Source organism: Ambystoma mexicanum, chromosome 6p, assembly GCF_040938575.1.
Source record: "Ambystoma mexicanum isolate Mex_15411 chromosome 6p, UKY_AmexF1_1, whole genome shotgun sequence".
In the NCBI taxonomy this organism is placed as follows: domain Eukaryota; kingdom Metazoa; phylum Chordata; class Amphibia; order Caudata; family Ambystomatidae; genus Ambystoma; species Ambystoma mexicanum.
The window spans coordinates 345,886,777-345,898,581 of NC_090935.1; the positions used below are offsets into that span (position 1 = coordinate 345,886,777).

At 48.3% G+C, this 11,805-nt stretch overlaps 1 protein-coding gene across 2 annotated transcripts in view; it reads left to right on the forward strand.

Annotated features, from left to right (window-relative positions):
* The window catches only part of DNAJC21 (DnaJ heat shock protein family (Hsp40) member C21), a 705,789-nt gene extending 694,481 nt beyond the window's left edge, over nucleotides 1–11,308 (forward strand). Inside the window, exon 12 of one of the 2 annotated variants that reach the window (XM_069627111.1) lies at nucleotides 10,789–11,308. In XM_069627111.1, coding sequence (XP_069483212.1) covers nucleotides 10,789–10,953 — 165 coding nt within the window. In that variant the 3' untranslated portion in view covers nucleotides 10,954–11,308. The remainder of the gene's footprint in view (nucleotides 1–10,788) is intronic. The other variant, XM_069627112.1, reaches the window with a different exon arrangement.
* The last annotated feature ends 497 nt before the right edge of the window (nucleotides 11,309–11,805 follow it).

The window sequence follows — 11,805 nt, forward strand, 5'->3', positions numbered from 1 at the left end:
GGATTTTTAACAGTAGCCATTGGTCATAAGCAATGAGAGCCAGACCCGGAAGGAAAAAGGATGGACATTTTGAGACGGCTCATGGCCGTAGAGGACCAAGCGTGAATTAAGGAGATCCATTGTGAACCTTTGTTTATCTTTAGTTGAAGAAACCCTGTTTTACTTACTGTTACCCCATTGTTTACTCAATCCCTAAATACATGTTTTGAACTTGATCCTGAGGTCTTGTCAGCTTTCTTGACCCCATATGTTAACTACCCGATAATCCATTTAAACCTTAGAGACTTCACTGTCTATGCAGTCTTTAAGAAAACAAGACATTTCTCTTTCAACATTGGCAAAGCAACAAAGGGGTTTGCTAATTAAGCAAATATGTTTTGCAATTTTATAGGGAATGTGTTATTGGTGCATACTATGCTACAGCTAGGGGATTTTCTACAGCAAGGTTTCGCCAAAGGCTCCTCTGCTGTAAATACCAGATTTTGGACTATGTTGCAATGTAATTAATACCTACTACCTTCACAGATCTATGTCGGGCTTGAGAATCCAGCAGAAGCAATTAATCGAGTGTTAGTATGTGCACAAAAATAAATAGCTGGATGTTGGAAAATAAGTTGCAACGTAGCCCCTCTAAGACAGAGATCATTGTGCTTTGTTAAAAATAACGGTTGCCTGACCTTCAATCTTGTTTGCCCAGCCCAGCCCTCTTCGAAGTTCCAATTGCCTTTCCTGCTAGAGTCAAAAATCTAGGTTGCATTTGGCAGGCAAATTTAAATTGTTAGCGAAGTTGTAAAATCAGTTTATTATCAATTCAAACTTGAGGCATGTCTTGCCCTAATTGCAGAACAACACCGCTTGGCGGTTGTTGGGACTCTGGTAAATTCCAGCATAGACTACTGTAATGCTGTATATATGGGCATTCCGACTGGCCAGATACTCCGCCTCCAAGTCACTCAGAATGCTGTGATTAGACTTCTCTATGGCCTTCCCAGATCTGCTACAATTCCACCATATTGTAGAAACCTCCATTGGCTACCGGTCCAGCAGAGGATTCTTTTTAAGATCCTTTGTCTGATGTTTCATTTAAAAAAAGTGTTTTATTGATTTTTAAAGCATAGATAAAACAATCAGCACAAACTTCACTTCCAGATGCCAAAACCACCCCCAGCCCCCAACCGATCCATCAGGAATAATTACAGCTAAGGAGAGAAAAAACAAGTAATTTACGGACTCAGCAGGCTGAATAATAGTCAGACCCCTCGGATACACCACTGCTGAGCTACAGTAAGTAAGCAGCATAAGGACCTCAAATGTCTTTTGGTTTCGCGGTCGGGTGCACACAAGTTCCATAGGGCCTCATTACACGGAATGCGGTAAGGGTTTACCGGTACCGGTAAACCCTTACCGCCTTACTACGAGGTCCCTTTGCGGGACCCGACCTCAACGGCTGGTTTTACCAGCCGTTAAGGAACGGGCCCGCAAAGGGACCTTGGTGCTAATTACGGTACCGCAATTTGCGGTACCGTAATTAGCTCCTTCCCCATTCCCATTGAGCCCTATGGGGCAAAAATGGGAATGGGGAAGTGCCTTGGTGAATGGGAAATTACCGCCCACGCTCACCTTGGAGTAGGGCGGTAATTCCGCCATCCACCAAGGCGGACACGGTAAAATACCGGCGGCAACCATGGCGCTAATAGCGCCATGGTTACCGCATACCGTGTAATGAGGCCCATAGTCTGTCTCTGTTTCGTAACAATATAATATGTCTGCCTTACACTGTTCATATGCAGGAAAATGGCCCCTACCCCCACACCATAGCCACTCTCCTCTAGGCCATAAGAAACGAAATGCCCAGTAACTTTCTGACATGTTTAGGCAGTTTGAGTGTGTAACCCAGCAAAGCCACAATAGGAGACAGGGCCAACCGCTCACCTGCAATGCCTTCAATCAATTCAAACGCTTGTGCCCAAAAGGAATGGATTTGAGGACAGTCCCAAGCCGAATGTAGAAAGTATGCCGGGGAAGCACTGCATCTCCGGCACGAGTCTGGCGCCTCGGGGGAGAAAACGGATGTTTGTCTGCCGAGGTCAGATAGAACTTGTGCAAAATTTTTAACTGGATTAACTTAAAGTTGCTATTGATAGCCACCTTGCACGTCTGCATACAGCAGTACCTCCAGGTTTTGTCCAGCAGGGGGGCACCTAGAGTGTGTCCTCCCATTTAGCCTGAGAATCCTCCACCCACAGTGTAACCCCAGCAATTATAGCAGCGTACAACCTGGAGATCAGTTTGGCCTTCTTCCCTGAGCTAATTAACCTGTGCAGAACAGGTGCAATATCGGGCTCCTGGGGGAAGTCTGTGAACCTGTCTTTCAATCCGACTCGCAACCTGAAATGCACACAATTGTGTAACGCTGACGCATCCCCCCTGACCTTAAATTCTTCCAACATAAGGAGCTGCCCGTTACGGAAGTGATCCCACCAACATGCGCGGCCCAACCTATCCATAAATTGGACAAAAACCTTCTCTCCCATAAGCGGAATCCCCGGGACATGTTTAATTGGGAGAAGTGGGAAGTAGAGTAACCCATTGTGTGCTATGCCTTCGATACTTCTCCAGGCGCTACAGGTGAGCTCAACCATATTATGTGGCCTGGTTATTTGCAGCAGGGAGGAAAGAATGATAACCATCAGTAGCGAAGGGGCGACCATCGCTCTCTGTATTTGCACATGTGCACTACCCGGGACCAGATCATACCAGTGCAGCTAAAAAGATGCTTGTGCTGCCGTCCAGTAGGCCTCAAAATCGTGAAAGGTAAGTCCTCCCCTCTCCAAAGGGGCCACCAGCTTTTCACAGCGCACAAATATCTGCTTTCCCTGCCAGATAAAATTTGTTTTTAACGGATTTCAGCGATTTAAAGAATTTAGCCAGGACCAATGTGGACACATTGATCAATGTGTAAAGAACCTGAGTAATATTAGCATCTTAATTATCAATATTTGTCCGAAGAGGGACAAAGGAATGTTCATCCACCTTCCGGAGAAGCGTCTCGGTGTGTGCCAACTTTTCCCCATAATTCTTTTGGTAAAGCACTTCAGGCAACCTGGCCACCATCACCCCGAGATATCGAGTAACCTCAGAATGCCATTAGAATTCAAACTCCTCATGAAACCTCATGGTCCCGCCCGTAAAGGGGAACAATATTGATTTAGAAGGATTGACGTGGAGCCCAGAAAATTGGCCAAAAACCAAAATGTCCCTCATGACAGGTGCCAGATTTACCTCTGGATTAGCGATTAACAGGATTACATTGTTTGCATAAAGTGAAATAACCAGACTATGCGTGAACAGTTGCACTCGTCTATATGTCTGAAGCGGACCATTTCTGCTAAGGGTTCCACAGTGAGCGCAAATAGCAAGGGGGACTGCAGACATCCCTGCGCATACCCCTTTCCATCACTATGGCATCAGAGTGTCTACCATTCACCCGAAGACGTGCCACTGTACTTTCTTACAGCAAGGAAACCATACTCACGAAATCCTCTCCCATTCCCATGAGCCTTAGGACAGAGAAAAGGAATGGCCACTTGATGAAGTTAAACGCCCTCTCTGCGTCGAGAAGGGCCACTACTACGGAGGACTTTGTTCAAGAATTGATTGGAGACCAACAATTCTATGGAGCCCATATGACATGGACCTCCCGGTAATAAACCCAGCCTGAGCGGCTAGTACACATCTGGGCTTTATCGGGGAGAGCCTATTAGCCAGATCCGTAGCCAAAACGTTATTGTCCAAGTTTATCAAGGAAATCGGGCGATAGGAAGAGCAGCTGTTGGCGCTCTTCCCTGGCTTTAGGAGTAGGGTGACCACCGCTTCTCGCTTAGACCCAGGCAATGCGCCATCACGCATCGCCTGCTGATAGATGCACAGCATCTGAGGGACCACTAAATCTGCATAAGCTTTATAGAAATCGTCCGAGAGTCCATCTGGGCCTGCAGCTTTCCCAGCAGGATGAGCTTAAATAGCCTTGTGGACCTCTTGTTCTGTTAACAGCCTACCGAGCTGCTCTCTTTCCTCCTGTGCCACCCAGTACAGGTCCACCTGCTCCAGGTATTCATCAATCAAATCCTGTCCCACCGTAAGCCTAGAGGAAACTAGAGCATTATCGAAATCAGTGAATATCTCCATTATTTCTTCATCTGTCTGCAGAAGCTTGACCGACTGGTTCATAATTGCTGCTATGTGCGACTTAGAGACGTCGGTCTTAATCAGACGGACCAGTAGGGTCCCAGTCCGCTGACCTTCCCCGTACCCTCTCAGCGCCGTGCACCTATTAAGCAACCTAACTTTGCATTCTTCAGCATCCCTGAACAATCCCAGTACCTCATAGAACCTAGCCCGCATTCCCAAACCAGTAGAGAACCCCGCTCCCAATTCCAGCTCCTGAAACCGAGTTTCGTGACCATCTATCTCTGCTCTTATGGTACTGAGGACGCCAGCTTTCTTAGCAATGCATAAACCCCTTATCACGCACTTAAAGGCTTCCCAAAGGGAGGAGTAGGAAGCTACGGAGCCCTCTCTCCTGAAAGAAGCGGAGCACTCCCTCCCGTATTTCCTCCCGGAACAATGCATCACGAAAGCTCTCGTTCTTAAAATACCAACTCCTGCACCCCTGCCACTTCCCATGGATTAGGAGATGCACAACAACCAGAGCGTGATCAGAAAGGGTGTGTGCCTGGCCAATCAGCAGACTTCAAAATAAAGTCCAGCCTAGAAGCCATACCATGCACCAATGATCTGAATGTGTACACTCTTTCTGAGCATGGTGATCCCTCCATATGTCCACCAACCCTGCACTTGCACACATTTGTCGTAATTTGTGGGTGGACTTGGACACCCGCTGACCCCCCCAACCTGTCCAGCGAGTCACTCATGAAAGCGTTAAGGTCCCCCGGCCCTTAACACATTGTGCTCTCCTGATGTTTCCTGAGGTGTTCCTCAATGAATTCAAGAGTATCAAGGCAGTCTGTGTTAGGACCATAGTAGTTCACAAAGGTGAACCTCTGCACTTGCACCGGAGCTGTGAGGATCAGTGCCCTACCCTCTGTGTCCATCAGCACCTCTGTGCATCGGAACCCCAGTGTACCATTGATGATTATACATGCCCCTTGGGAATACCTAGAATACGAGGAAAAGTACCTGTGGCATCCCCAAGTTATAGCAAAAGCTGCCTCCCCAGTTTGCGAGAGATGTCTCTTGAAGGATTGCAATGTCCACCTGGTGCCTCTGCATATAAAGTAGCAATACAGGCCTCTGACATTCCATGTCATGCACATGAGCCCCCCACCAGCCATTTACCACCCCTCAGTAATTTGAGAAAACAAAGCAACATGTCAATCCGGGACCCTGGGTGTTGGCCTCCCCTGACCATTTCTGCTTCTCAACTCCACGGCTCCATTATCTGCAGTGTCCAAAATGTTGCTTGCCTCTTCTGGGGATTGAAAGAACAGGGCTTTTCCGTTGTGTTCGAAACACAGGCGTGCCGAGAACCATATTGCATATTTGTATCCCTTCGCTCTGAGACAATTTTCTCCAGCATGGGGTCTGGCATGTGAATCCATGCCCATGAATCCTCGGTAAAAGAAAAAACTGTTTCACTTTCAAACTGTATTTCTGCTCTAAACCAATCACTGTCATCTGGGTCATACTGCCCCCATCCAATGACAGTCCTCTCCCTTAGCCCCTCCTCTGGCCGCCATCTTCAGATTTTTACTGCACGCTTCATTGTTGGGAGTCCTCAAGTTTACTCTGTGAACTACTTCTACGTTTTTTTGTTATTTTTAGCCGAAAAAGTTTCTATTTTTGTTCCAGAAGAGCCTGTGTGCTCTTCTCTCATCTGCCGACAGCGGGGACCCGTTGTCGGTGAATTTCAGGACCCCTCAAGGGGGCGAAGATCATCGAAGTTTCATCAACGTTTCCGAACGTACTTCGCACCCTCTGACCATGACAGAGGAGAAGAAGGAAGTTCGATCCCTGTGGGTCCCGCGATTGACAGGGCGCGATTGACATCGCCATCCGCCTCCATTGCCAGCCAGTGATCAATCCCCTCCTCGAAAAGGAAATCGTCCAACCAGGCTAAGTTGCAGGAGAAGCCTGAGAACCCAAGGACAGAGGATAAGACAGCCGAACTGCCCAAGAAAGCCCAATCGGCTCAGGAGAAGTATTTGTCGACGATAGAGCTGGTGGCAGTGGCTCTCACGAAGGCAAAAGGGACTGACCCAGTAGAGGTAACACCCACAGTGCAGAAGGTGTCCCTGCCTCCGAGGCGAGAAACTGCTGCAGTGACTTTGGCGAAGTCTGATGGCACGCCGGAGAAGAGGATGCCGTCTCTGAGCCCGGCTCCGACCCCTCAGGGTGGAAAGGGGGGGGGGGGTAAGGAGGCCCCGGACCAGCCTCAGGCATGTCCCAGGCCATGGAAGTGTCATCCACGGACGAGGATCTGGAGTACTTACGCATGGTCCAGGAGGACGTGGAGGATGGTGGCGATGACGGCGCAGGGCCTAGTGTTCTGATCATGCCAGCTCAGCTGAGGGATGTATCTTTGGACATCCTGTCCACCCTCCCTCCACACTCTGGTGTCGGAGATCCAGAAGAGGATACCGTAGAGCCTGGTCCCTATGAGCCCCCGATCAGCCGCTGGCAAAGAAGAGGAAGCGTCATCCAACGCCCCCATTTCTGCCCCCGCATCCACATTGGGCACCCCCACCCCCAGTGGACCCGGGGACGGATACGACCACGGCGACGACAGACGTCAACGATATCACAGCGGGCGTGGGGGTCTCCACAGCTGAAGGTGCCCCGACTGGATGAGGTGGGGTCGTTCCAGTCCATGCTCATGCTTTTCCAGCTTGTGCCCGAGGAAACCAAGAAGGAGGGTTTCCTCTACCGGAGGTGCAAGGCCAAGAGGAAGACTATCATGGCGGTGCCCCTTCTGGATGACGTGTGGGAGGAGGGCCTGGTCCTCTTGAAGAACCCTTGCACAGCTCCGCCCAACCTGTGATAGGCTGGAGAAGAAATGCTGAGTGCCGGAATCCGCACCCAAGTGCCTGAGGTTGCAACCATCGCTGGATTCAGTGGTTTCGGCAGCCGTGAGGAAACGGACGGCTAACCCGTCCTCGACGTCTTTAGTCGTCCCTCCGGACAGCGAGGGGAAGAAGATGGACGCCATTTGAAGGAAGGTCATCTACACCGCGGCATCCACCATCAAGGCAGCCAACGCACTGGCAATCATAGCCATGTACGACAGGGAGCGATTCTGGAGTTCCTCCCCGACGACAAGAGGATGGAGGGAGAGGTAGCATCGGATCATGCCATCACGGTGGCGTTGGACATTGCTGACGTAGGTTTCTGGCAAATGGGGAACAGTGTCTGCCTTCATTGTCAAGGCTGGCTGAAGGCCACAAATTTTCGCCGGGAGGTCCAGGCAAGGGTGCTTTCGACAGAGATAACCTTTTTGGGAAGGTCATCGACGAGTCCCTACAGGACATCAAGGCGGATACAGCGACGGCCTGTTCCCTTTGCACTCTCTAGCAGCACCGCTCTTCCATTCGCTCCTCCAGAGGGAAGTCGAGCAGGTAGTCAAAAGGTTTTTCCTCGTCGTACCATCAGCCTTCAAGATCCACAACTCAGGAAGCCTACAGAGGCTCTTCCAGGCCTACGGTGTAGGAGGTCAGGATCGCCTTTGCCCGCAAGGCATGACACCAGTGCCAAAGCAGGCCTTAACTGGCCTGGACGTCGGGCCCCACCTCTGCATCCCGATGGGAGGCCGGCTGACGGGATTTGTCAGCGAGTGGGAAAAGATCACCACCGGCATATGGATGCTGGACGCTCTCGCCCAAGGACATACCCTGGAGTCTCATCACAGGTGTCTGCGGATCCCTGCGGTGGCCCGGCAGGAGCAGCACATCCCTCAGTTCTTGGAGGAGATACGGGCCATGCTATGAAAAGGGGCGATAAAACTGGTACCCTAACGACTCCGGGGCTCATGAGTCTATTCCAGATACTTTTTAGTCAAAAAGAAAACTGGGAGCCGGAGGGCCATTCTTGATCTGCGGCGTCTGAACAAGTACCACAAGTCCCAAAAGTTAATTATGGTCACGTTGCAGCACAAGCTCGGCCAACTGGAAAAAGGAGACTTCTTGACATTGCTAGACCTGGAGGACGTCTACTTCCACGTCCCCATTCACAAGAAGCACCAGGTTTCTATGCTTCGTAGTACAGCGGGGCACTACCAGTTCAAGGCCCTTCCTTTTGACTTGAAGTTGGCCCCCAGGGTGTTCACGAAGTGCCTGGCACCGATGGCGGCCCACCTGCGGATACAGGTGTACCTGTACCTCGACGACTGGCTCATCCAGGCCAGCGCGTGAGAATTAGCCTTCGGACACACAGAGACGACCGTCCAGCTACTGACAGATCTTGGATTTTCCATCAATTATCCAAAGTCCTGCTTGACACCATCGCAGAACGCGCTGTTCCTAGGAGCCAGACTCAATACGGTATCCTGCCTAGCGTCGCCCTCGGAGGAGAGGGTAGCAGCCATTCAGGGGAAAGTGCAACGACTGCTGTCAATGACGACCGCCACGGTGCAAACCATCAAGTCGCTTCTCGCCATGATGTCGTCTTGCATCTACCTTATCCAGCTCTGCAGGTTACAGATGCAACCTCTTCAGGAGTTCCTGGATGCTCGCTGGATACAGGTGTCCGCAAGCTTTGCGGACAAGATCCCGCTCGCCTAGGAGTTCCCAGGGTTTCAAAACCCTGATACCAGGAAATGGTCACCAAGGACGTCTGCACGCAAGACGCCTGTGGCTGCTGGAGAAAGATCTCCACATAAATATCCTGGAGCTATGGGCAGTGTTCTGGACCCTCAAGTCATTCCTTCCGTTTCTGAAGGGCAAGGTGGTGAGGATCTTCACAGATAACTCCACCACCATGTTCTACATCAGGAAGCATGGGGGCACTTGATCCCCCGCGCTCTCTAAAGAGGCGCAGGACTTGTGGCATTTGGCTGTTGGACAAGGGATGTTCCTCGTTCCTCTTCACCTGGCGGGAGTCAAGAACACCATCGCAGACTCCCTCAGCAGGGAATTGCGCTCCTGCCACGAGTGGGCACTTCTGCAGGACCAGGTGGACCACATCTTCGTCAAGTGGAGCAGGCCCCATATCGATCTGTTTGCGACGGCGGCGAACTCCAAATGCCAGCAGTTTGCCAGCAGATTTCACCAGCCGAGGAGCCTGTGGGACGCATTCTCTTTCCCTTTGGAAGGCCTGTTTCTGTACGCGTTTCCTCTGTTGCCTTTCCTGCTACGAGTCATCAACACACTGTCAGTGCCGATGCAGGAGTGGCTGAAGGTAGACCTGGTCAAGACATTTATATTACACTAGAAGCGTGTTAAGTAAGTCGTTTAAGTTCTGTTAACAAGGAGCATTGGCAAAGCCAACAGTTTTGGCTTGTACATAAGTATAAGCATTAGTTATTTGCCAGGCACTGCTATTAGATGCCAGGTACTCGCATCATTTTGCATCTGCTGTTATCAATAACCAGTTAATACCACTACGTCAGGTGCCTTTCACATGCCTACACACAAGCCCAAACTGTTGACATTGCAAATGCTTGTTTTTACTTGTTGCTGATGTACTAGACAATACCTTCCCCAGAAAATGCTTCTTACCAAGGAATGTCTCATTTTCATTTTTTCTGATAAGCATATAATCTGATCCCCTGCCTCTCATTACACTTGCAACCATAACTACAGTACCCCGTTCATTCTACCTTTTCTCAGTTGGATCTTCCCAATTTGTTAGTCTTGTTTTGTCCTCGTCCCCTCTCTTCTCTTGTGCCCCAACTACTTTTCCTTTACAGTTCAACTATCATGGGCCTGTGCACAATGCACCAAATTCCGGACAAGGTTCCAGTGCTGTAGGACTGATATGCTGGGGGTTATTAGTGCAGTAGAAAAGCTTGATAGCATACCTTTAATGGACAAAACACCTCTGGGACAATAGGCATATTCCAAGTATAAGTGTTCTTGAAAGAGTGCAAACTGAAGTTTATGGTGAGGCAAAGTTGATTTCGCTATCATTACAGATGAAATGATGCTGATAAAAGAAAATCTGTCCCAAGTTTAAGATTGGCTAAAGAACTAGCCTTTGATGTTTGTTGTAAAACAGAATATATTCTAATCTAAATTGACAATGGTTAAAGGAAGTTAATGGAGGAGGGCTGTTTCTAAAATAAAGGTTCTATGCATGCATAACAGACATTATTGTTAGCCAAAGTCTTATTTAAAAGACTGCCCAAATTATTCAGACTAAATCCTGATAGCTTCAGCTAGCTGTAATGAAGGCGGGATAGTGACTGGGCTATTCCTTAATAGTTGAGGATTAACAAAGACAGAGGCAATCCTGAGGCAATTAAGAACTGTCCCAAGGAACACAGAGACTTGCTGCAGAGGTGGCACAAATTCTGGGATGCAAACTTCACCTGGTGTTTCAATAAAATATATCTTTGAGTTCAAGCGTCCAGACATCCAGGAGTGATTTGTATGCGTTCATGATTGTGGTTAAAGCTAAGTGGTAAAAGAATGCATGTATGACAACCTGTGAGATGGAAAGCAGCAATATTTTTTCTGTACCGTCTGTTATGTAACACATTCTAAAGTCCATTATGCAAAACAGTCTTTAAGCATTTGAACTATTTGAGAACTAACGTTTTGTTTCTCTCTTCAGCCCCAGGCACCTTTACATTGTGCTGCATGTGGTTGTAATTTTTCCTCTCGGAATAAGCTCTTTGATCATCTGAAGACTACAGGCCATGCAACAGTAGTGCAAGCATCTTCTGCAAGCGGGCAAACAAATGCCAGAAGCAAAAAGGAAAAGCGTAGAAACAGATAAGACTTGTGTTGCACTGTATGGAACTGTATCTCACCATTTGGAACCCTAGATCTCAAATTCCTAAAAGGTGTAAAGCGGTTTAGAATTCACATCCAAAGAACTAAAATATGCAACTCCATGCCAAGCCCTCAAAACACCTGGATTGCAGCAATGTGTTATGACTATCTAAGCAAGTACATTGGGTTAATGGGTTAATTGCAATGACATTAAATGTCTTTTTCACATAATGGACATAAATTTGCCTTTCCACCTTAAATCGTGTCATTTTTAATCCGATTTAAATGTAAACCTTATGTCTGCCGACAATTGTATGGATGCACAATGTACAGAAGAAATAAATTATTTTAATACTAAATATTGGGTGTACAATGGTTATTTGTATATCTTCTATTATTTACTCTCCATGACTTTGCTGAGATTGTTCTTGCAACCATAAATCGCTGCAAGGGTTTCAAATGCCTGTTACCTGTACTCTGTTGAGAAGAATTAAAGTATATCTGGAACTGTGGACTGTTGTGAAGTACTTGATGTGGCTGATGGAACATGCATTGCTGGGGAAGGAATGTTTATCAGGGATGGTGCATTAGAGTTCTGTAAAAGCCCGTTGGAGAGTTGTAACACAGTGTAGAGGCTGTGCTGGGGTTTGTTACCTGATTTCTTAATAAACCCTTCTTAAAGCACTTCATGTGTCCTGGCCGTGCTTTGAGGATGGGATCATATCAAGAGGCGTGTGGTTGGAGGCTATGGGTAGGGCTGAAGCAGTAAAAAATGTTAGAAGCTATAGTGCGGATAGCCACCTACAGGATTACTAAACCAAAGGGAAAGATACTTGTGGAAGTACGAGATGAGTTA